This window comes from Brassica napus, chromosome C3, assembly GCF_020379485.1.
Source record: "Brassica napus cultivar Da-Ae chromosome C3, Da-Ae, whole genome shotgun sequence".
Taxonomy (NCBI): domain Eukaryota; kingdom Viridiplantae; phylum Streptophyta; class Magnoliopsida; order Brassicales; family Brassicaceae; genus Brassica; species Brassica napus.
Window position 1 is genome coordinate 23,651,132 of NC_063446.1, and position 24,331 is coordinate 23,675,462.

At 35.3% G+C, this 24,331-nt stretch overlaps 4 protein-coding genes and 1 long non-coding RNA gene across 7 annotated transcripts; 3 read left to right on the forward strand and 2 right to left on the reverse strand.

Annotated features, from left to right (window-relative positions):
- Positions 1–1,613: 1,613 nt before the first annotated feature.
- On the reverse strand, positions 1,614–12,313 carry LOC106452809 (hevein-like preproprotein). Of its 2 annotated transcripts, none has more exons than XM_048750098.1 (3): positions 12,292–12,313; positions 2,636–3,062; positions 1,614–1,972 (listed from the first exon to the last, which is right to left on the reverse strand). In XM_048750098.1, exons 2-3 carry the CDS (start codon positions 3,047–3,049, stop codon positions 1,742–1,744), a joined length of 645 nt encoding a protein of 214 aa, XP_048606055.1. In that variant the 5' UTR covers positions 3,050–3,062; positions 12,292–12,313; the 3' UTR covers positions 1,614–1,741. The 2 variants fall into 2 exon arrangements, with proteins under 2 accessions (XP_048606055.1, XP_013750438.1); XM_013894984.3 differs by having other exon boundaries at positions 2,636–3,066; positions 12,291–12,312.
- On the forward strand, positions 2,939–14,480 carry LOC106438998 (serine/threonine-protein kinase Nek2). 2 transcript variants are annotated; one of them, XM_013880331.3, is made up of 15 exons: positions 10,545–10,796; positions 11,218–11,355; positions 11,439–11,505; positions 11,722–11,787; positions 11,874–11,920; positions 12,020–12,065; positions 12,151–12,231; positions 12,305–12,347; positions 12,427–12,476; positions 12,557–12,638; positions 12,712–12,761; positions 12,848–12,921; positions 12,998–13,049; positions 13,127–13,513; positions 13,605–14,480. In XM_013880331.3, exons 2-15 carry the CDS (start codon positions 11,270–11,272, stop codon positions 14,280–14,282), a joined length of 1,809 nt encoding a protein of 602 aa, XP_013735785.2. In that variant the 5' UTR covers positions 10,545–10,796; positions 11,218–11,269; the 3' UTR covers positions 14,283–14,480. The 2 variants fall into 2 exon arrangements, with proteins under 2 accessions (XP_048606054.1, XP_013735785.2); XM_048750097.1 differs by lacking the exons at positions 10,545–10,796; positions 11,218–11,355; positions 11,439–11,505; ... (2 more) ...; positions 12,020–12,065; positions 12,151–12,231 and adding an exon at positions 2,939–3,066 and having other exon boundaries at positions 12,291–12,347.
- Positions 5,992–7,768, forward strand: LOC125583352. Its single transcript, XR_007320372.1, has 2 exons — positions 5,992–6,595; positions 7,451–7,768. It is a non-coding gene; the product is annotated as an uncharacterized LOC125583352 (long non-coding RNA).
- LOC106438997 (pseudouridylate synthase 7 homolog) lies at positions 14,463–18,714 on the reverse strand. Its single transcript, XM_048750095.1, has 20 exons — positions 18,495–18,714; positions 18,237–18,318; positions 17,940–18,140; positions 17,653–17,861; positions 17,494–17,566; positions 17,341–17,397; positions 17,177–17,256; positions 17,034–17,096; positions 16,831–16,918; positions 16,640–16,742; positions 16,424–16,527; positions 16,263–16,336; positions 16,088–16,152; positions 15,814–15,989; positions 15,568–15,635; positions 15,411–15,471; positions 15,286–15,323; positions 15,126–15,194; positions 14,796–15,048; positions 14,463–14,670 (listed from the first exon to the last, which is right to left on the reverse strand). Exons 1-20 carry the CDS (start codon positions 18,695–18,697, stop codon positions 14,644–14,646), a joined length of 2,094 nt encoding a protein of 697 aa, XP_048606052.1. The 5' UTR covers positions 18,698–18,714; the 3' UTR covers positions 14,463–14,643.
- An 829-nt stretch (positions 18,715–19,543) lies between these two features.
- On the forward strand, positions 19,544–22,534 carry LOC106452805 (ER membrane protein complex subunit 2). Its single transcript, XM_013894980.3, has 9 exons — positions 19,544–19,802; positions 20,233–20,297; positions 20,659–20,707; positions 21,063–21,157; positions 21,234–21,319; positions 21,423–21,482; positions 21,590–21,671; positions 21,986–22,099; positions 22,183–22,534. Exons 1-9 carry the CDS (start codon positions 19,616–19,618, stop codon positions 22,351–22,353), a joined length of 909 nt encoding a protein of 302 aa, XP_013750434.1. The 5' UTR covers positions 19,544–19,615; the 3' UTR covers positions 22,354–22,534.
- Positions 22,535–24,331: the final 1,797 nt, after the last annotated feature.

The window sequence follows — 24,331 nt, forward strand, 5'->3', positions numbered from 1 at the left end:
AAAAAATTATATTATTGATCGAATTAATATATTCGGCCCTTAAAAAAAATTTTAAAAACTTTTTTGTTAATTACATAATTTGTTTACTAATGAACTGATCTTATTTTTAAAAATATTTTATATCAAAAAATTATTTTTCGCATAAAAACCTAACGTTTAGGCCGAAGAATCTCATGCCTACTATTTGGTTACAATGAAACTATGCCAGCTCGGTTTTATATCATGATAAGTTAATTATGGTTATGAGAAGTTTACGTTCACGTGCCAATCCTATCTATCTTCGATATTTTTCTCTTTTTTGTGTCATTTTGGTTATTGCTCGATATAAATATTGATTTTTGAGTTTATTCTCATTTCTTTCTTTTATTTTGGTCTGAGATCTAGAAAATGTTTAAGATTCAAAATTATTAGAGAGATACATACTTAGGTTAAGATCTGCGTCTTGTGCAAAATAAATACTCATTTTATATTTTTCTGCATATTATGAAATAATAAAATAATAATTATATATTAAATAACTAAGAAATCAATTACTATTATGTAATAAATTGGCTTGCACATAAAATCAAATGACCGTTCTTGTTTACTCGCAATCATTTTAGAATCAATAAATCAAAACAATCAATTTTATCAATCGTATATGATATATAATTAAATTTAAACGATATGAAGTATATATATATATTAACATAAACATTTATTAAATAAAATTATTTATTTATATGATTTTATTATCATTGTACCTTATTATAGAAAATAATTTAAACATTGATCACAAAAGTTTATGTGAGACTTTTAACAGTTTTAGTAATTTATACTCGTTTTGAAAAATTCAAAATACAACATATACAAAAAAATCCAAAATTTTAATATATGATTAATGTAATTGTATAATTATTTTAATAGTAAAGAATTAAACAAAAAATGATAGAAAGCATACAAATTATTAACAAATCTTCATTATTTAAAATAATATATAATAAATAGTCACCTTGCTTTAATTAATATCATATGATATCATATAGTTGATATTAAATATTTTAGTGAGATATAAAAATTGAACTAGACCAACATGTTTTTCAACTTCAAAGTGAAACTGACACATATAACTAGTTAACTAACTAATTCATTGACACATAAGCAATAAGTCTTTTTTTAATTATTACAAAATTGAGTTACTCAGGCTATAGGGGATACCATGTTCTTGTTCCGTGTGAGAAGTACCTAAATCAGATATCTTTCTAGTATACACTATAGACGAAGACTTAGTGAATAAAGTGTAAAAGAAAATTTGTTTTTCTTCTCATTAATAATTACGTAACAAGACCATAGACACAAGGGAAGAGAGTACTTACCATGTGAACATTATTCTTTTTTTTTTCATTATTCAATATAAGTAAAAACGTGCACGTCTTTGCTAAGACCACCGTTTGTATAGTATAACCGTCGAAGTTATGCGACATCTTCCATGACCATACTTTCAAGAAAAAAAATCATAACCAATGACTTTCTATAAACATCTAGCCATGCGATATCTTCCATTGGCTTCCGTAGTTATGCATAGTTGTTGGATATGCACTAGTGGTATTAGTATCTATAGTAATATTCAAAAATTCAAGAACATCTCTTTATTGATAATTTTAAAAACTGCCAAGAACAACACAAACATATCACTCGAGATAGAGATCTTTTATTATATTATGCGTTGATAGATCTTGACCTCGAAAACCATTACATAATATCAAACGCGATCAGTGGCGGAAACGAGGATGTTTTTGAAATCAGCAGGCTGATCAATGAGTTCATTGCCACAGTCAACAAACTGGTAGTCAACAATGAGATGACCTTTTCGATAGCCATCACCATCGGTATCTATTTGATTGAACATTGCAACGTCCAAATCCAATCCTCCATTGCTGCATTGGTCCACAATTCTCACCGTTACAGCTGCATTAGTCCTTGTGTTCCTCACCTGCACCCATTAAGAATCAGCAGTTAATCACACCGCAGTTTTCAGAAACCAGCTTAGGATTTGTTACAAAAGAAACTTATGCATATACAGTATATGATTCCTTCAAATTCACAAACACACCACAATTGACATCATTAAAAGTCAATATAACGTGTTATATATAGCCTATAGGGAAAATAACTTAGATATCACAAAATGATGACAAAAATAGCACAAAAAAAAGAAAAATCTTTAAAATAACCCTAATTAAAAATTAAAATGATTAAATTACTATGGCCCTACACTTTTACCCCAACCTCGCCACTTAAATACTAAATCTTAAATCGTAGTCACAAAATTTAAACTTAAACTTACAAAAAAAAACTTACATATAAAATAAAAAAATTATTTTTAATTTTTGAATTAATGTTATTTTGAGAATTTCTCTCCTTATGTATTATTTGTGGAACAAAAATGTTTTTTTAGTGCTATTCTAGAGTATTTATCTTATATAAAAAGACTAATCAAAATGTCATTTAAAGTGAAAATAAAAGTTCTCTTAAGAAGCAAAAACTATTTGGAGTGTGTAAAACTAAAAAAAAAAATTTGGTATTGGTTCTGAACAAAAGCAAACAGAATTAAAACAAGGCATGTATAACTTGTAAAAGAATCATAAGTACTTACCCTTAAGCACTTGCCGCAAGAAGCTTGACCACGAGGACCAGCCGGTCCACAGAAGGCGGTCCAGCCATACTTGCTCCGCCACGAGTATGGTTTATCAGCATCCCATGTGGAGCAATAGGCACTCACGGCTCTCAAATCCCAGTTGTTCTGCGCCGGGTTGTAGTAATGGTAGGTGGCGCGTACGCCCGTCGCGCTCTCTCCGGAACCGCTTGGCGGCCCACTTCCCCAACAATTGCTTTGACAGTTGTTGTCCGGTGAACAGTAGTCAGCCGTGGTGCCGCAGTAGCCGTACTGGCTGCAGCAGATGTTGCCGGCGCAAGTTTGACCACCAGCTTGGCGGCCGCATTGTTGTCCGGCCACCATAGCCGCCGTGTATGATAACAATACGAGGGTTATGCTAAGTCTGATCTTCATGATTGATCAGTTTTTGTCTTCTAGGTGGTCTAATGCATGTATCTATATATATTATGCATATAAGAACTGTATCAATAGTAAACTATTTACATTATTATAATGTTGACAAAAACAATTTGATTAAGTATATACTAATGTTTGGCTTGTGATTTTATCAAATTGAATTGTAGACGTTAGAGATAACGTGTTCAAACCATGGTGAAATACATTTTGTCAAATGTGTACACGTGCATCGATATATCATTTATCCTCCATACAATCGTGTTCAAAACTGGTTGGATTGTATAGAAAATGAAAATATGAAATATATATTTTTCAAATGGTTGTTACTCTTGCTTTAATTGATTAGAGGAGCTCTGTAACTTATGGTGGTTAGATTTATATCATCGGTATACATTTATCCTCCATACAATCGTGTTAATATATATTTATCATCGAATCGAATGTACTTTATAACGTTTAAAAGATATTCTTTACAAAGTTTGCTTTAGTCTCTGATTAGAGGAGCTCTGTAACTTATGGTGTAAAGATATTCTTTACAAAGTTTACAGAGAGAAGAGAGAGAAGTTAGATCTATTTTGGGGACCGGAGTTCGGTCGGCGCGTGAATGTTCGTGCCGGCGCCAGAGTCCTTTCTTGTCTGTCGTAGTGGTTCCCTTTCGTTCTTTCTTTGCCGTCCTGTCAACGACCGCCTTATCCGAGCTCTGGTACCGCTACCATCCCTAACGGTCGGTTTTGGAGTAACGACGCGTTCGTATGGAGGTCCCCGATGGAGAGGGAGCGGCTTGCATGTTTAGATGTTGTGTTTTCCGGGAGGTGGAGTCTTGCTCAGATCCACCGTCGCCGGCTCTAGCTTCCGGGAAGGGAGTCTCTTTCAGATTCGCCTTCGCCGACTTTTGGTTACGGAGAGCGGAGGCTAGCAAAGCTCCGCGCTGCCGCTTAGGAACCCGGTGTTCGTTTGGGTTAAGGTTACTAGGTTCGATTTGTGTCAAGTTCGGCGTGGTTGTCGTCAAGGTGAGGTTGGGTCACTGCGGATGAGATTTCGGTAGACGATGAAGCTCTCCGGCGAGGTGACGACTTTCAAGGAAAGAAAGCGATGGTTCTCGGTTCGAGTGTCTAGGGTTTGAAGTGTTTTAAAGTCGGAGTAGATCTCGAGGTTCGTTGGAACTCTCCGGCGTGATGACAGTGCGGTGAAGAACGGCTATGGGTTCGTTGGAGGCTTGTCGGTTACTGAGCTCCGACGAACGAGGATTTCGATGGTGTTGTTCCAGCGGCGTAGAGGCGGAGGCGGTCAAATTGAGGCGGTTACGACGCGTGACGCGTTAATGGAGCAGATTTCTCCACGTGTCGAGCCAGCCTCCTCGACACGCTATCTGTCTGGGTCGTGCGGCTTCTGAGTTTGGGCCGAGGGCCCGTTTAGATTTTTCATTTAGCCCGTAATCTTTTGGGCTTGTAGCCGTCTTTTGCTGTGATCGGGCTTCGGCCGTTTACTGGGTCTGGCCCATTTATCTAATTTTAAAAAACTTTAACGGAAAAAAAAATTCTATAAATTCTACATATATAGGCATTATGCAGTTTTCTAGTAAATTAAATTGATTTTCATATAGATAAACAAAATACGATCGAGAAGTGATATAATTTGGAATTAAACTGATGTGATGGGGGGTGAGACTTCGGTGGGAACTGTCTGCATGTGAACCGTCGATGACCTTTAGGCGGGAGCTTACTGGTCGAAGCCATCTAATCAGACGGTTTAAAACTATGTATCTTCGGAAACCGCGATACAGGGGATGATGAGAGGCGGCTAATTGTAATTGATTGTTTTTAGAAATAGCAGCCTGGTAGATAAGAGTCGCTCTCAATTGGAGTACATCATTTGACTAGTCAAATGTAGGTGTGCCTTCCGTTGGTAAATGAATATATGTTGTATTTTTAATTTGAGAATTTACATTTTCAATTAAAATAAATATTAGAAGTGTTCATCACAATTTTTATTTTGTTATGTTGGATGAACAAGGTACGGCCGGAAATATTTTAGGCCTGAAGTTCAAGAGTGCAAAAATAACATAGTGCAACTTGAGAGAATCAATCCGTTGACCACTCAGATTACTTGTTAACCATAAATCAACAGAGCTACAAGAGACTTTGTTCAATAAACGGCCGAATTTACTTACCGTCAAGAAGACCGAACGCACATGTTTTTATGACTTCCCCTCAGGGGCAGTACTGCGGATGAATCAAAGTTAAATTTATGAAATTTAAAATTTAGTGTTTGGACTTGTTGTTCAACAAAGATTGCAAAGCATTATATTCGCTACGAACTGTTTGCTTTGTAATGGTAGGAAACTAACGTAAACACAACAACATACTCTTAACAGCTTTATTCATTACATGTTTTTTTCAGGTAATCATCCAGTGTTTACATTATTCTCTAGCAAATAATTCCAAAAATTATTTAACAGAGATTCTCGTCCACATCTTTGGGACTCCTCGCATCCTCTACTATATGGATTTGCTGGTATGTGTACATGAACACGATGGTAATCTCCATCACCTGTGCTTATCGCTCCATAGTCAATACATCTCCCAGTGCTGTTACCAAATATACATACTAATATCAATATTGTCACAAACGTGAACTCTTTTACCTTTATCATGATTTTGTGTCTGAAATTTATTTTTTCGTGTAGGAAGATTAAAAACTCAGTTTATATATATGCCATAAAGATACATTATAAATTCACTATTTTATAACGATGATGTCCAATTTAATTTCTAATTGATAAGTATCAGTTTTAAAGTTTTTTATACTAATTATCAAGAGAAAATTGGTGGTTACATTACATTCAAGATAAATTGGAGATTACGTTTTTTTTTTATAAACAAAATCAGTTTTGTTTGGTGAAATTATAATTCAGTTAAGATTATATATATACAGTAAAATTTATAATTCTAATAGACCATATATAAATATATAATTTTTTAAATAATTATTGCTTACTATTTAATCGATTTATGTGATCATATTTTGAACCGGCCCAATTTGGAACTGAAAGTTTTTATTAATTTTATCGAGTATTAATTTATAAATTTTCTACTGTATATACTTTGGAAAATAATTAGCTTAATATTTTTTTTTCAACAATTAGTTTAATATTTCAACTTTGGAAAATTACCACGGTTAATGTAAAAAAATCCCAGTGACTCACTGCTTACGTGGATAGAACAGGGACCCACATAAAACAGATTTTCTCACTCTCTCTCTCCCCTGTCCGAATCAAAATCCGGTGATCCGAAGCGGAGGGAATAAAATATCATTGGTGGACTTATAGTCGAGTTCTCCCCAAGTTTTCTGAATCGGGCGGGTGGCGATTTGACCGTCCGCGATGGCGGAGTTAGGGATGAATCGTTCATTTCACTCAAGGAGCTCGTGGAAAAGGCTAAGTCCACGGAGCTTTCTGATACTGATAAGAAGTTTAGCATCTTGAAGTATATCGTCAAGACTCAGTAGCGGATGCTTCGGCTCAATGCGCTTGCGTGTAAACAGGTTTGTCTTTCTTTTTTTAATACCTTTTTTTGTTTTTAACGTTTTGGGGTTTGTGGGTCTATTTAAAGTTCGAAGCTTTGTTGAATTGGAAGTGAAACTGGAAATGGAATCTAATTTTGTGAGTTTTATTGTTTTGGTTGCACTTACATGTGAAACTGGAAGATGCTTTTGTTGTTTGGTTAGATTATCTTTTTCATACTTAGAATTTTTTTAGTTCGGCTAATGTGGATTAAACCGTTACTTTCGTTTATAACTGCTTACATAGTAGAAAAATATGAGCACTTTGCCTTAGGTTGAGTTCAGTGTCTCTGTAATCACCATTAATGTGCACTGTTAAGGATACGGATTGGTACGTAGAAGCATGTCATTTGTTAGCATTGGTGCAAAATCTTAGACTATCTTTACTCTTTGTAGTCTCTATTTTTTAGTAGATTTGTGCTAGTTACTAGTTAGTCACTATTTTTTATTTTTTTTGTGTGTGCTTGGATTTGAATGTGTTGATTTTCTAACTAAATGTGCCAATGCTAACAAATGACCTGCTTCTATGTACCAATCTGTATCCTTAACAGTCCATTGATGGTGATTACAGAGAAACTGAACTAAACCGAATTGGTTATCTTTACTCTTTGTAGTCTCTACCTTTTAGTAGATTTGTGCTAGTTACTAGTTAATTAGTCACTAATTTAGTTTTTGTGTGCTTGGATTTCAATGTTTTGATTTGCTTTTTTTTTTCAATTTTGTTTTGGTGTTTTGTTGTTCTTGATTTAAATTTCTAAGTTTATTAATGCATTTTGAAAATTTATCGAAGCATTTTTATTATAATGCTTGCTTATGTGGAGTGTGCAAACATGGTAGAGAATCTTTACCTGCGAACGTTCTGAAACTTAACATATTTAAGGAGCACCGGTTTTCCCTGTAAATGGATTGCAACAGAGACGTCTCAAGACAAATGGCCAAAACATGTCATTAAATGAATAAAAGTTAAGAGTTTTCAGTTCTCGCATTAAGGGGTTTTTGTTTGTTGTATTTGAATAGATTTGAAAATCCGAACTAAATCTAGTGTTATTGGTTCTGTGATTTTAAAATCTGTATTAAAATCATGTGTTATTGGTTTAATGATTCATAAATTCTATATTAAATTAAGTGTTATTTAATCATACGGATTTACTAATATATTTGATTTTATAATGGATTTGAATGGATTTTGTTTGAATTTTTTAGTTAAAAATACAAAGACTCGGATCCGAGAAAAAATCTCTAAGGTTCTCTTCAGTTAGTTCAGCTGTGTCAATCGGAGGAAAATTCATTAACCCAATAAGAATTTGAAAGAATTTCAATATGTATTAGGCTTATAAAATTAAAAAAATTAGAAGCCCAATATAATATATGGCCTGCCCGGTTCTTATTGGACTCGAATTTTTGATAAAAAACAAAAACAAAATGACTATTAAACTCAAAGCAATTTTTTTTTTTTTTTTTTTCTTTTTTAACAGGAGGTTCAAAGACGACCCGTAATCCGCACGTGGTTTCCGTTTGCCCAAAGGGCCTGTAATCCGCACGTGGTTTCCGATTGCCAACCATCTAATCCCTTGGCTCGGAACCAGCCGGCACTAATACCCATTACCCAAGGACCCGACACCAACGCCGCGTTAACTTTAAACTTGGGGAGGGCGTAAAGCGTTCCGTGGTCACATGGGATATCGAACTCGGGTCCGTATCGGTTGTGGTAACTACCTCAAGACCACTAATCCACCATCCCGTGGTTAAAGCAAAATTTATCAGAACTCTTTTTTAGTGAAAATCATAGTATATTACTATTTTATGATTCTAAATTCTTAACTAAATTAAGTGATACTAAATTCAAGTGATTTGCACATTACATGAGGAGTATGCAAACACATATTATTAGGGATATAGATATACGTTAATGTAATCCCAAAAGCTAAAACTAGCTATACTGCATGATTATTAATGATTTGGTGAAATTTAAGTTATTTCTACTAGAATACAAATTTTATTTATTCTCTTGAATTTCATTTTGTATTTTTGAATCCATATATTCAATAGCTATAAAATACAGCACGGTGAAAAGGATGAGAAGAGAAAATAGCTACAATTTGGTCACTGGATTGAACACTGAACATCCTGTAATTTTTATCGAACAATTCTGCAGTAAATCACAAAAATAAATAATGAGAGTTACATAGCTGTAAGTAGGTGATCTTTTAAAAAGAAAAATAGATTTCTAGCTGGTCTGGTTATTAAAATTTAATACGCTCACGCGGTTTTGCCCTTGCCCTAATCTACTAAAGGTCTAATAAATGGTTTCATGCAGAAGAAAAGTTATAAGTGGGTGTGAAGTAAGACGATCAAAAGCTTGCAAAAACTTATAACATCCTTTTAAAAATGAATATAAACAACTAGAATTTTTTTTTTGCATTTAGATTTTATATTGGGGATGATTATACATAGACATATTTTATTCGCACTGGATTTTTATAAATCATTTTTCTATCAACAAATAAGTTTGAGGGGGAAAAAATCTTCAAGTGTTGTTGTTGGGTGCCACTATGTTAATGTATTGACCGTTTATTACTTTGCACCATTGATGTCATGTTTATACACTGTATAGTACATTATATTTCGGTATTTATACATGTTTAGTTAAACATATTGGGCAGCACTATTAATTAAATACTATACATATTTAGATGATTCCTGCCTATAATTATATGCACCTGATTTCAAGAAACGACAAGAAACACGAGTGGATTAGATGGATAAGTACTGTTCTTTAATTTCTCATTATAATGATTTAAGCTAGACTTAACCGTGAGCTTGACAGTGCCAAAACATAATCTGTCCATGAGAATGACAGTTTAGATTTTAGAAAATTCATAACAGTCCCTAAGAATTTATATTTTAATTACAATGCTTACAGTGTTTGACGTGGATGAGCGGAACAAAGCATCAACTATAAAATCAATCTTTTACTGCCTATACAAATATACAATCATTCAAAAAGATGTTCAAATTAAAAGACAAAAATAAAAAAACAAACTAAGAGAAAATCAAACAATTTGTAAAGAATTAGTGATATTTGATCAGATAACGAATATTTTATCAGTTTAAAAGAAGACTTTAGGTCATTAACAAGAAAACAAGACCGCGCCAAAAAAACAAGAAAACTAGACGATGAAGATACTCTTTCTTCTAAACACAATATAATGACATGCGTTTTTGTTTCCATTTAAAGGCTATATCATCAACTTATCTTTAATTTTACTTTGTTTCATTCTCATTTGTTTAAAATTTGAAACTGCTGAGAAATTTGGTGTTGAAACTGTATTATTAGTATTAAATAATATCTTAGATATCGTATTTATGTAGTTTACTGATATAGTGTTTTCTACAAAACGTTACTAATATAACAATGGAAAATTCAAAGAAAAAAAATCTATTAATATTGTCTTTTTTTTTTTTAACATATTAATTTTATTAACAATATAGACATGAACAAATATAATGTGGCAGCAACTAAATTGAAGAAAATTCTAACAGATAGGTCACACGTAGTATCAGACATTTAATACTTAATATTTATTATTGAATGTAACAGAAATTTTAAGACAATAAATACTTTTGTGATACTCAAAAGCTATTGTACATATATAGCAAATTATTCACAAACTTTTCATATATACAAATATTTGTAACGCGACCTAATCAAATTAATGACCAAATATATTAACAAATCGTTAATGCACGAACTACAAAAAATAATATATCTTATCTCAAGACGAACTTGTCATTTTATGCTTTTCCTTCTATGTTAAAAAATCAAAAAGAAAATAAATAAAGTAAAGTCACATCATATTGGACAAAAGGGTGAATCAGATATTATACTGTAAAAAAATCAAATTAATATTAAAGTATATTGTTGTCTGAAATTTTATATAAGTCTTATTCACTTCCCATCAGGCAAAATCTGTCGTTGTCCTTGTCAAGAGAGAGAGAGAGCAAGGTCTCATGGCGAACCGAACCAGTTTCTCCTTCGTTTTCCTCTATAATGCCTCTTCTTAACTACAGTTTCTCCTTCTCCCGAAACGGCGCCGTTTAGTAGCTTCCCTCCGTGGAATGCAATAACTTCTTTCTTTGTTCTAAATCTGCGGATTGAATCTCACAACGATGCCGTTTTAAGGTCTGTCCTCTCTCTCTCTCTTTCTTGAACGAAAGTAACCGTTTTTATTTCTTTTAGCAAAATGCTCTGTTCTTCGTTGTGTGACTGTGAATGCGAGGGCCGAGGATTGAAATCTGTAATTTCTAATTATCTCTGGAAAAGTTTTCGTTTTTTTCACATCACCGGAGACGATAAAACGTTAGAAGTTTCTTGATTACTGCATGTTATATACGACGAAAGATTCGATTTTTATTATATGATTGAAGATTCTGTTTAGTGTTCGTCGTGCCAAGTTTGCTTCTTGAGTGCTTTTGCTACGTTTTATTTTCAAGTTGTAGTTATAATGTTTAGAAAAGGTACGGTCTTGTGTTGCTTAACAAGAAGCATGATTGAAGGATAAACTGATCATACAATGTGTCTTTTATCTTTTATCTTGTGGCAGATTCTATAGACGAAAATCAAAGACAAAGGAGGTGAGTTTCAGAGTTTTGTAAATGGAGCATTACGAGGTACTTGAGCAAATTGGGAAAGGTTCCTTTGGGTCAGCTCATCTTGTGAGACATAAGCATGAGAAGAAACTGTAAGTACTTCACCTGAACACGAGATTGCGCGAGTATAATGATTGAATTCTCTGTAATGGTCTGATCCTTCTGCTGTCTAAAGGTATGTTCTGAAGAAAATCCGGCTTGCTCGGCAGACTGGTAGGACAAGAAGATCTGCTCATCAAGAGGTTGGTTTTAAATCTCTTCTGTGTTCTGAAACATTTCACATATATATTTAGAACAAATGGAGCTCCTTTTGTCACTTCTTAGACATGAGTTCTGGAGTTTAGAACTCTTGGTGTTGCTTTGTTGTTTAATGTCTGTTATGGATCATACATCATTCTTGAGCTATAGATGTTGACTTTTGTTCTGTAGACTAATAATCTTCTGTGATCTCCTTGTAGATGGAGTTGATTAGAAAAATTAACAATCCGTTCATTGTGGAGTATAAAGATTCTTGGGTTGAAAAGGTATCATCTACACATATCTTTTCGTTTCTTAATTGTAAAATTTGAAAATGTAACCAGCTCTATGGTCTATGGATGTGTTCTTTCAGGGGTGCTATGTGTGCATTATCATAGGCTACTGCAAAGGAGGAGACATGTAAGCTTATTCCTTCTCATCAGCACTTTCCTGCTACTGACTAGAGAAGAGGCTATTTGACATAGTTACTGACTTTTTTCTGCTTCTTTTGCCTTGCAGGGCGGAAGCTATAAAGAAAACGAATGGTGTACACTTCTCTGAAGAGGTTTGTGCTAAGAAAAAATAGATTGATTCTCGCCATTGATACAAATTTCTGAAATCTCTCAATTTGTTTTTGGTTTGGTTATCAGAAACTCTGCAAATGGCTTGTTCAGCTCTTGATGGCTCTTGAATACTTGCATGCCAATCACATTCTCCATCGCGATGTCAAGGTTGATGTTATGTCCCAAGATTAACACTTTTTTTAGATATACGTCCAAGGACTAACTGATTTTGTGTATCCAGTGTTCAAACATATTCTTGACTAAGGATCAAGATATACGTCTAGGTGATATATTTAACATATTTGTCACATTATATCAACCAACCAACCATAGTGTAACAAATCGGTTGAATGATATTGGCAGGCGATTTTGGACTTGCCAAGGTCTTAACATCAGATGACCTCGCATCTTCAGTAAGTATAGTATCCTTAAAATTTTCACATATTGATTTGTTCTGGACTCAGGTTTGATAGTTAGCCTTCTTTAAAACCAGGTGGTTGGAACGCCAAGCTACATGTGCCCCGAGCTACTAGCTGATATACCATACGGGTCCAAGTCTGATATTTGGTCTCTTGGCAAGTTTCTCATCCATGGCTAAGATTGTTAAAGATAGAATAGTCATCTGAATCTTTGTCTTCTTTTCTTCAGGGTGTTGTATGTATGAGATGACAGCTATGAAGCCAGCATTCAAAGCTTTTGTAAGCTCTGAAACCTACATTTATGTTTCTTTGGGTTATGTTCATCAGAAGTTTCTGACTGTTGCCGGCGTTTGAAATTATTGCAGGACATGCAAGGGCTAATAAACAGGATTAACAGATCAATCGTTCCTCCACTTCCAGCGCAATATTCTGCTGCATTGTAAGTGTGTGCGATCTTGTTTGTCTCAATGTGAGTTCTATTAGAGTTTACTGATCTATGCTATTGCTTTCTTCAGCCGGTGTCTAGTTAAAAGCATGCTTCGGAAAAACCCAGAACTCAGACCAAGCGTAAGTATATTATTATGTCCTTTTGTATATGGTCATAACGTGAAAGTGAACAAACTCATCTCTCTTCTTTTGTATAGGCTGCTGAGCTTCTCAGACAACCGTTGCTTCAGCCATATATCCAGAAGATTCATCTGAAAGTGAACGATCCAGGAAACAACGTGTTACCTGCGGAATGGCCAGAATCTGAATCTGCTAGGAGAAGCAGCTTTCCTGAGCAGAGAAAGCGCCCTGCACGCAAGAGCAAGAGCTTTGGTCCAAGCAGGTTCAGGGGTAACCAGGAAGATTCTGTTTCTTCGATTAAAAAACCTGTGCCTGCTGCGTATTTGACTCGTGAAAGACAAGTGGATTTGTCTACAGATGAAAGTGGTGATGGAACGGTTATTCGTAGAACCTCAGAGGCTTCTAAAAGTTCTAAGTACGTTCCAGTGAGAGCTTTGGCCTCACCTGTGCGTGGCCGTGGACAAGTAAGTGATCTATATCCTTAATGCTTTTCGTTACTGGTTTTACAGATTGTATTGTCAGAGTAAAGAAACGTTTGTTTCCATAATGTTGCAGGTTCCTGTTTCCTCACAGCAAACCAAACCAAAATCAGCGGCTTTGATTCGTAGAGCCTCCATGCCTATCTCAAGAAAGCCTGCTAAAGAAATCAAAGACTCTCTATACAACTCGAAAACCAGTATTCTCCACCAGATAAAATCTCCTGACGTGTCAATGAACGCACCAAGAATCGACAAGATTGAGTTTCCGTTAGCATCATACGAGGAAGAGCCATTTGTACCAGTTGTGCGTGGAAAGAAGAAGAAGAAGAAGGCATCGTCCAGAGGCTCATACAGCCCACCTCCAGAGCCACCACTAGACTGCTCAGTCACAAAAGACAAATTCACCCTTGAACCAGGCCAAAACTTTGAAGGAGCGATCATGAAGGCGGTGTATCAGTATGAGGAAGCATACCCTGAAAACAAAAGCGAGTCATCTGATCAGAATGCAACTGCTGGAGCATCAAGCAGGGGTTCGTCTGGTATAAGAAGACAGAGATTTGATCCTAGCTCTTATCAGCAACGAGCCGAGGCGCTGGAGGGATTGCTTGAGTTCAGTGCGAGGTTGCTTCAAGATGAGAGGTACGATGAGCTGAATGTCTTGCTGAGACCATTTGGTCCAGGGAAAGTCTCACCTAGGGAGACGGCTATTTGGTTGTCCAAGAGCTTCAAGGAAACTACTAAGCTGGAAGATTGAGAAAGGAATCAGTCTAATTCTAACATGTTGCAACGTGATAAAAACTTCCACTTTTGACAGTTGTTTGATCAGAAGATGTCCAGAAAATTGTTTCAAAGTTAACTACTTAGGCTTGTGTTCTAGAATGAGTAGCTAACCTCTCTGTATCTGCTACATTTGTTCAAGAAATTAGAACTCTCATTGTCAGTTTGATGCTTATTTCAGAAAAATTCCAGTATACAACGTTGAATTAGAGAAGATACAATCCTTGATAAATGAAAAAGAAGAAGATAGGATTCTGAATAGACTCTGAAGCAACCAAAACATCATACACAACCAGCAAAGATGACGAGCAGATGGCTTCTTCCCAGTGTGTTAATCACTAGTTTAGTGTCTTGTGATATGCAACCTGTAATTAGTTCACCCAAACAGGCAGTATTCAGATTCTGAGATATATGTTTCGACTTTAGTTTTTAAAGTTTAAGTAGGCACAATGTAAGATAATCTCCATGAAAAGGAGTTTTGAGTACTTACAGAAGTTGACGTCTTCAAGAGCTCTCTGATTGCCATTGTTGCATAACAAGAAGATGGAAGAGTGAGAGCCATTTTGAGAGCCAACTGTGTCTGCTCGGAATCTTTCAAATCGGTTTCACATGATTCTGGTTGGTTGCTATCGGATTCAGTTTCTTCAGCAGATCCTACTTTATCCACAGGCTTTTCCATGGTTATCCTGTCCAGGTCTGTCTCTGCCAATGGTTTATTGCTGTCAGTGTAAGTCAGTAACTCCCTGCAGTAATTACACATAAAATTAGTCTCTGGTTCCATAGAAACTTTGATCTCAAAGCTCGAGGAGGTTTCAAGTACCATTCAAAGTCGATTGGCTTCTGGAAAACACGTCTATAACCACCAGTCATGCTAGTTATTGAGAATTCCCTGAAACAATGTTTGTTATTAATAGCATGAAGTAGATGCAGAGAGACACAAGCATAAGGATCTACAAGAGAAAGAGGATATGAGAATTTACTTTACACCGTGAATGCTTTCTGTTAAGCTGATACCGTCCTGAGTAAAGTAAGCAGCAAATTTTAGATTCCATCAGCAGATATGAAAGAACTTCGGAATGTATACACCAAGAACTAGTGAGTTAACCTTCTTTGCCAAATCATGAAAAATTTCAGCAATGTCATTGGATGGATAAATAACTCTGGAACTGTTGAAGAAAAGAAAAAGGTATTTTAGTTTCAAACTTTCAAGAAGTACAAAACGTTCAATCTACTTCTATTGGAAAGTCCTGCAAGCAACTTACCCAGGTAGAGGGAGGACGATGTCACTGGTCGGGTAAGTTCCAGCTTCCACGTCTTCTATACCTACAACCTGAGGAACACAAAAGAAAGCAGCACAACATGAATAACGCTAAATACCACTGATAAAAGACAATACATAAACAACCTCTTTAATTAGACTTCAAACCCAAAGATTCGAACAAGATGAATGCAACGAAAGTTTTCAACTATTGGTGGCTTAAGTAAGAAGTTCCCAAAAAGAAAATAACCTTAACGAGGTCACTCCTTTCTCCTGGAAGATCAACAACAGCAGTATCATCTAACTGGTCACAATCCAATGCCTCCTCGCTGTTTTCCTTCTGTTCAGAGTTCAAACTGCCAACGATTCTCTTGGCATCATCTACCTTTGTACTCACCAAGTCCCCCAACACAACTTGGTTGGTCCCTGCCACACCACAAAAACAAGTGTGTGAAAGTTAAAAACCCTCCATTGAAAAGCATACAGAACGGCCAAGAGCTGATTAAGAAAGAAAACAGGCGTACCGTATTTTTGCACGCGCAGACTTGCTGCATTGTTCCATAAGTAGCTCTGATAACTATGTACATACCTGCACAACATGGATCACATGTACATTAACCTAAGAAACTTCATTTGTGCCCTTAGCTTGGCAAGAGGCGACTGTTCCAGAAGAAGTTATTAAAATAGACAGATTATTACATCATTCTCAAAGTTCTGGGTATGCCTTTCAGAGCCTGCAGGTAGTTCCCAGGACATTTCTTCAGACACTGCAGCTGTTTAAAAACAGCCCAAAATTAAAACTGATTAATATAGAAACCCAATAATGGCAGACCCCAACACATGAACAGCTGAATACTTACAATGGCTCTTTCAGCAACGAGGTATCGCGGTAGCTGCCTTAGAGTCCCGTCAATGTCACCAGTTTCTTTGTAATATTCACGGGCCTCGTTTACTACATTCCTTTGTGGAGAAAATCTCAAAGTCAAGAAAAATCATGCATTGCTTAGAGCCACTAATATGGTTTTCACAGGTATTAGCAATTATAGCTGAGAGACTAAGTCATTTTAAAAGGATATCACTTTCTCTTGGATCAAGAATCATGTCTACAGCTTCTTTCCACTCTCCTTTCAGTAGTGCGGCTCCAACATGGTGGGTTGGTACTGAACCACTTCCAAAACGCTGTCATATACAAGTAAAATATTTAATAAAATTTAACTGAAATTTTTAGAGAAGCCATATTAGCTACTAAAACGAGTAAATATAATACCTGCAAGCCAAAGTAGTTGATGAAGCCATCTTTGCCCAAGGACTCTGCAGACTTTTTGATAGTCTCTTCAGAATCCGCAACCACTCCTCTGAAAAAATATGGAAATTTATACATATAAGGTCAATAATTGCTTTCTTGGAGAAGAGATTTTGGAAGTTACATCATAAAGTTAATTTTTTTACAGTGTTCAGTTACATTCTCACCTTAATGTGATTGTAAATCTGTTTCCCATCAGCTGCCCAAGGAGAAGGCCCTCTTTGACAAGGCTGGAAAGCACAAACAATCATCATTACCACTAAGATCACAAAAAGACAAATTATACACGTTCAAGAATATGTTGGCTTACCAGAAGTCACCAACTTTGATCCCAAACAATCTCTTGTTAAGCGCAGCCAATTTGCTAGATTGCTGTTTGAACACAGTTACCTAGAAGCCCAAAACAATCTCATATTATGCATTGTAACAATGATACTACTCATCTTACCAAGGAAACAGGTACAGATTACTTACACGTTGAGTTGAAACTGATCTCTTATCTTTTGTTCCAGAGAATCCAAAGGACTTTGGCTGAAAATTTGAAGGACCAATTCAAAACGCAGCTTATCAATGAAAGTACAATGGCTTAAGAAAGCTCATTTAACAAAGAAAGAAGATGGGAAGCACCTGAACGCCAAGCATCTTTCCGATCAATCCCAAGGCCTCTTGTGTATCTTTGTTCTCCTTGTAGAGATGGAACCTATATCAAGTGAGTTAGTGATACATATGATGCAGCAGATCAAAATGTAATGTCACATCTAAGTTGGTTTTTATAATTATTATTACTTGAGAAACTTGCCAACATCCGCTGGCCAATGCTCTGAACCTCTGCTATCAAACGGCTTATCACCTCTCTCCTTGCGCTTTTTCGATCTTTTACCTCCAGCGTTTCCTGAATTCACTCGCACACGGATGCATTTCGAACTAGGATCTGGACCATCTACAGTGTCGGTCACTAGAAACTTGAATTTCTCTTTAACAAAGTTGTGGATAGCCTGAATAGTAGTAGTAGTATAAGTAAACCCTCATAAAATGCCTAAAGATAATGTAATTTATGCAATCAAATCGCATACCGTTCTCTTGGACTTGTCGGAACTTGGATCAAGAACAACCGGCGAGATCTCATCTTCAGCTCCTGAAGTGACTTGGTTAACCAAAGTTTCCATACGCTCTGCATCAGAGGCACTGCAAAGAGATCTGAAGGATTCAATTGCAGAAGCATAGCTTTGTGGTACATCATCTGAACTTCTCCTTTTATCTTCCTCCTTCACATCCTGAAACAGATGAAACAACAAACAATGTTAGACATAAACAAAATAAAAAAAGTAGCCTCATTGATCAGGTGAGTGTGAATCAAAGTAGAGACAAACCATCTCAGGAGAGACATCCAGTGATGTCAAACGAACAACATTGCCATCCATATCCACTTCGTTTACAATAAAGTCTGCGTATCTACCAAACACCAATATAATTCAATTATATCCAAATAATTTAAATATTTCATAAAGGTTGAATCTTTGAATCCACTTGTTAACGAAAAAAGTAAATTTAAGAACTAAACACATAAAAAATCGTTCTTTCACAAAAAATAAATAAAACTCTATCGGAGAGTTTCTGATCTAAACAACCTTTGTTTGAGAATCCCGCGGAAGCCAGGGAGCTGGGAGATGAAACAGGAGATGCCCACGTCGGATTCATCTACGGTCTTCATACCCTCGGAGGTTTTAGCTGACGCCGCCATTGTCGAAGTCCAGTGAAAGCTCGAGGAGTAGGGTTTTAGCAGACGCAACAAACAAGACGAAACAGTTTTGTTTAGTTTCATTGCCTTCATCGCCGGGGAAAAGCAAAGACACTAGTTAAAACGCACCGTTTCGGTTTAGCGGGTAAAATGTTGCAAACCAGATCCGTACCAGTAAGTCAAATTCTCCATCGTCGTTGACTTCAGCCGGTTTGTTGAGCCTAGCCGGTTTGTTGAGCCTTTAAATTATACCGAACTGACTACACACTAAACCAGCCTAGGTGGGACAGATCGGGTATCTGAAAACTTTTAAGACCGAAACTTTTCCAACGGATACATGTTTTTATTATTTTTGTTCGGATTGAGGTTTCCGGATATTTAGATGACGGATATTTTTCTAAAAATTGTAATACCCGACGGATGTTCGAATCTGGATTTAGATCTTTAAAATAAATAAAATTAAATATTAAAATATTAACAATAGTTTAAAAATAAAAAATGTATATAATATTTTTAATTATTACTATATGTACTATTAGAAAATTTATATAAAATTTATATAAATTATTATAAAATGAAAATATAATAAATGAAATTAATTTTTATATATTATTATTTTAAAATAATTATCAATACGGATCTGGATCTAATTTTAACGGATCCAATATTTTACTATCTAGATCCGGTTCCTTCGGATTTTCGGAGCGGATCTGAGATCTAATCCGCATCTTGAATAATGATTCCAGCTCTAATTATTAAATTGTTTTGGGTTGTTTGAGCTTTTAATATCTTCAAACCGATAAAATGTCCTAAATAAACCAGATCGGTACAAATCAAATATTCCATCATCATTGACTTGAGCCGAACCGAAGATCTTAACCAGATCGGTACGAAAAATAAACCGAACCGGATCAATTTAATTGTCTTCATTTGTAGAAAGGCGACTTTAGTGATCGACCTTCCCACTAACAATACAGATCCACAACCGAATCGGCGAGCCTAGAGAGAGAGATGGTGACGAAGGCGGAGGAGACGGAGCTAAACCAACTCGAGAATCAAGTTGAGAATGGAGGAGGAGGTGTTTGGGAGTATCTTTGCCTCGTCCGTAAGCTCAAGGTTCGCAGATCAGAGCTTGTGCTCAAGCACGGTCTCTCGATCTTGAACGATCCGGGAAAGCGATCCTCTCTTGGTCCAGATGGTATGTTGGTTCTCAATTCCTTGTCGATGTGCTTCTCAAATCTGTATTGATGTAATTATCTGGGTTTTTTATTACATTGATTTGTTCACATTTAGTAGCTGACAACATAAAGGAGTGACCTTTGTTTCAGAAGAACCTGTCTTGATGGACTTTGTTTTGTTTCTTGTACATGTAATATATGCTTTGTTCTCTCTATGATACTATTTTGATATCTTTGGATTTGTTCTCTCTATGGAGTTTGTTTTGTTTTCTACTTGTCATATGATCTTTTCCCGACCTGCTTCGGTTTATTTTTGTTGTCTTAGATAATTAGAGGTTGACTTTACACTAACTCATTGTGGGATTATGCCATGAAAGAGATGATGTTTGTTTTATAAACCTAAGGAGCTAAGTGTTTTCCTCTTCTTCTTTTTTGTGTGTGTGTGAGCAGAATGGACCCTTTATGAGCAGGTAGCGATTGCAGCTATGGACTGTCAGTCTCTTGGTGCTGCACAGGTGAGTTTCCCTTTACGCTTTCAACTGTTACCTTGAGAATATTTCTATTTTTAAGAAACTGGTTTGTTGATTGCTTACATGATTTATTCAGGGTTGTATGTGTATGTACATATTTGAATGATTAGTTGTATCTGGAGAGTTACTTAATGCACTTTGGGTTACTTTGTAGTCTGATTATACTATTTTCTTGCATTATGGATTTATCTAGTAATTTCTTCAAAAAATATAGGATTGACAAATGTAATTTGAATTTGGGTATCACCTTTGCCTTCCAAATCATTCTTCTCAATTCCACACTTAGTTAAGCATGCTGTAGACAATTTGGATATCTCACAAAAAGGCGTGCTTGTGTTTTTTGCAGAATTGCATCAAGGTTCTGCAGAAGAAGTTTCCGGAGAGCAAACGTGTGGGTAAGTACATAACATCAACCTTTCAGAAACTGAGCACTTTCTTCACTCTTGCTGGATTGCACAATCCCACTCTCTACGCTAGCTACTAGGTTAAACCATTAACCATCTAGGAATACATAATCTTTTTAAGTATACTAGCTAAGTCAAGCTAAATTCATATGGTCTACATGTGCAATCTTTGTTTATTCACCAGTCTTTACTCAACAGTTTTGTTTGAATATTTTGACTTTTTGGAGTCTTCTGGGTGTGCATATCTGTGCGCTGATGTTTTCTATTAAAGTTGGGCTCTGCAGGCATCTAGTTTCTCAGTTTAACTTGATCTCAATCTGAACTGCATCTTGGTAATATATTTCAGGAAAGCTGGAGGCGTTGCTTCTAGAAGCAAAGGGAATGTGGGAAGAGGCTGAAAAAGCCTATTCGATTCTTTTGGAGGATAATCCACTCGATCAAGTAAGTTTCCACATCTTTGCTTTCATTAAACTACCCACTAGCTGCGTCCAGATGTTAAGTAAAACTCGATGTCTAGGTAATACACAAAAGAAAGGTAGCTATGGCCAAGGCGCAGGGCAAACCTTCCTCAGCCATTGAGCATCTTAACAAATATCTTGAAGTGTGAGTACTCACTAACCAACCCTAAACTGGATTAATAATTATATATATCAGATGAAACATACCACTGCTGATCACCTTTGTTTGTTTTTCTGTCTTTATGTAGATTCATGGCTGATCATGATGCCTGGAGAGAACTTGCAGAAATTTATGTTTCCTTGCAAATGTGAGCCTCTTTTTGGCATACAATTCACTAAGAAAACATTTAACAATATTTTTCATTCTGGGATCTCTATCTCTTTTCAATCCGATCTAATTGATAATCTGTAACAGGTACAAACAAGCAGCTTTCTGCTACGAAGAGCTCATATTATCTCAGCCTACTCTTCCATTGTACCACTTAGCATATGCCGAGGTAAGTCTATGTAATATTCCATTTTCGAAACATAAGTCATGCTGTTCCTTGTTAATATATTTATGGCCATCACCAGAAAGTCTGTTTAAGACATAGTATCGAGCATGCATCCTAGACTTGAGTTTAATGGTCATTCATATGTCATGAAGTAGCAATAGAAGAGCTAACTATCACATGGAGCTTTGAGCATTGTTCACACAGCTAATATCAATTCAAAACTCGGAATTCAAAATTTTAAAAGTTCTATTTGTTCGAACTATATCACCAGGTGTTGTGTTATTAATGCAAATTTTTTGTAATTTTTCCAAAATCAGGTTCTCTATACGATTGGTGGACAAGAAAACCTCATAGCAGCAAGAAAGTACTATGCATCAACCATAGACTTAACAGGTGGTAAAAGCACAAGAGCCCTCTTTGGAATATGCTTGGTAAGATCTCTTTTCTTTCTCACACAGGTTTAATCCATATCCAAGTGACACAAATTTGAAGTGATTCATCTATGTGAAATCAGTGTGGATCAGCAATAGCACAGCTCTCAAAAGGCAGGAACAAAGAGGACAAGGACATGGCTGCACCAGAGCTGCAGTCTCTAGCTGCAACTGCTCTGGAGAAAGAGTACAAGCAAAAAGCTCCTGCCAAACTCAACCTACTTTCTTCTGCATTAAGAAGCTTGAAACTCTAAGTTCATCAGAGACCACCAGAGGAAAACACTGGCTCATATTTTTTTTGGTTTAAGCTTTTTTTTTTGTTCTTAGAATTGTTCACTCGTTGTTTTTGCTTATTTTATTTTCGCTCTTGGTTTATTATACATTAACTCACATACTAGATTTTTCACCCGCCCTCGGAAAGCACGGGTTTTTTTTTTCAAAATTAAAAAAAAATCTCTTTTTAAATGAATCTCTATATATAGTGTATAAGTTTGGCCACATATATCCAAAACCCAGAATTAAACTGTACCAAACTAAAAAAATCGAATAGAACTATATTTCATAGATAACGAGCAAATAGTATATTTCTAGAACCAACAAAATTGAAAGTAAAAAACCTAAATCAAATGAGTACCTGAATTTTTAAAATATAAATTATATACTTACAAATATTAATTATATTTAATTTCTAAATAACTAAATATCCTTAAATATTATTTATAAACCGAATTAACCAAAAAACTCAATTACTGAATATTTTATTCAAACTATTAAAATTATCTGAATTATTTGTAATTTGATATTTAAACTGAAAACTCCAAATTATCTGATATTTTTATCTATAAATCTGTAATTGTCTGGAAAATAAAAATTGAGCCAAAACAGAATTGGACCCAAATGTTTTTGTATATTAGCCAGTTCCAACTTTACTACTGAACTAAACTAAAAACCGAAATAACCAAGATAAAAAAATAATTTTATAAATACCTGAACGGTTCCTACGTTTATAAAACCAAAAACACCAAAACAAAAATATCCGAACCGAAACCAAATGTTGGGGAATAATAGTCCATCTACATTTTATTGGTACAAAGAAGGAATTATATTTTTACAAATTATTTAACTCTTATATATGGGATACATATGCGATTTATAGATAAATTAAGATATAAACAGTGTTTTTATATTCGATTAGGACATGCGGTCGAACCGGTAAACCCGGTGACCGGTTATAATTCGGATTGGCTTATGTTCTTCATAGAACCCAATTTATATGTTTCTACAAAATTCAGATTTAAAGAAAACCTATTAATTAAAAATTCGATATAAGTAAAAACATGCCATTAACCCGTGAACCAACACCGTTTAACTGAAAAAAATCCAGAAAAATCTTATTTAAAAAAAAATGATAAATAGAGCAACGAAAGGTATAATCATTGCTAAAAGTTATATCCTTTAAAATTATAATTGCCTATTTGTAATATTTCACGTAGAATCCAAAGCTAGGTTTAAACTGTAATTGAGAAGATCATAAATTATTAATTAAAATATATGTTGTTTTGATACTATATAGTTAAAATTTAGTTTGCTTGATTATTGGGTTTGGGTATATTTAAAAGGAATATCTTATGTGCTGATGTGCATATATGTTTTGAAGTATTAGTCTGTTAGTTTGTTGATAAGATATTTTAATGTAGAATATTTGGTTATGTCGATCAGTCAAGAGAGATTCATAATACAAAGATATTTTGCATCTCAATGGTTGGATTCACGGAATTAGAAGCATCATTTAAAAGAAATGATTTAATAGAATGGTGAAATATATCTTGATAGTTCTGTAATTAGTATAGTAGTATACGTGTTCGTATGCAGTGACATTTAAAAAAATAGGAGGAATGCATATGCAATAGAGGTAGTATTTGAATCTTACCATCTCATTTGATCTGAGCCTCCTGGTTCGAAAACTGAGTAAGCACTTGAAAACCTCTGTAAAACTGAATCATTCATTAGAACCCTGTCCAGTTTCTTACAATTAACTCCTCCCTCTCTCTTATTACACCTGGTGAACAGAGGACCTTGATATATGTGTAGACCTGCAGTGAAGCACCGTTCTCTGAAACTCTCTCATACCACTCAAAATTCTTCCTAAATTTGAGAATCCAGAACTTTCCTCCGCTTCTAAGATCTCGTTGAAGTCCCTCATAATCATCCATGCTTTGTTTCAAAACAAAG

Bases quoted from the DNA above. Each gene is read 5' to 3' on its own strand.
- LOC106452809 (XM_048750098.1), bottom strand. From the start codon at position 3,049: ATGAAGATCAGACTTAGCATAACCCTCGTATTGTTATCATACACGGCG. The intron at 1,973-2,635 runs GTAAGTACTTAT...TAATGGGTGCAG, and splicing joins CTTGCGGCAAGTGCTTAAGG to GTGAGGAACACAAGGACTAA.
- LOC106438998 (XM_013880331.3), top strand. From the start codon at position 11,270: ATGGAGCATTACGAGGTACTTGAGCAAATTGGGAAAGGTTCCTTTGGG. The intron at 12,066-12,150 runs GTTTGTGCTAAG...TTTGGTTATCAG, and splicing joins GTGTACACTTCTCTGAAGAG to AAACTCTGCAAATGGCTTGT. The intron at 12,348-12,426 runs GTGATATATTTA...TGATATTGGCAG, and splicing joins GGATCAAGATATACGTCTAG to GCGATTTTGGACTTGCCAAG.
- LOC106438997 (XM_048750095.1), bottom strand. From the start codon at position 18,697: ATGAAGGCAATGAAACTAAACAAAACTGTTTCGTCTTGTTTGTTGCGT. The intron at 17,398-17,493 runs GTGCTTCCCATC...TCAAATTTTCAG, and splicing joins GAAAGATGCTTGGCGTTCAG to CCAAAGTCCTTTGGATTCTC. The intron at 17,097-17,176 runs GTAAGCCAACAT...TGTGCTTTCCAG, and splicing joins ATCAAAGTTGGTGACTTCTG to CCTTGTCAAAGAGGGCCTTC.
- LOC106452805 (XM_013894980.3), top strand. From the start codon at position 19,616: ATGGTGACGAAGGCGGAGGAGACGGAGCTAAACCAACTCGAGAATCAA. The intron at 20,298-20,658 runs GTGAGTTTCCCT...TGTTTTTTGCAG, and splicing joins AGTCTCTTGGTGCTGCACAG to AATTGCATCAAGGTTCTGCA. The intron at 22,100-22,182 runs GTAAGATCTCTT...ATGTGAAATCAG, and splicing joins CCCTCTTTGGAATATGCTTG to TGTGGATCAGCAATAGCACA.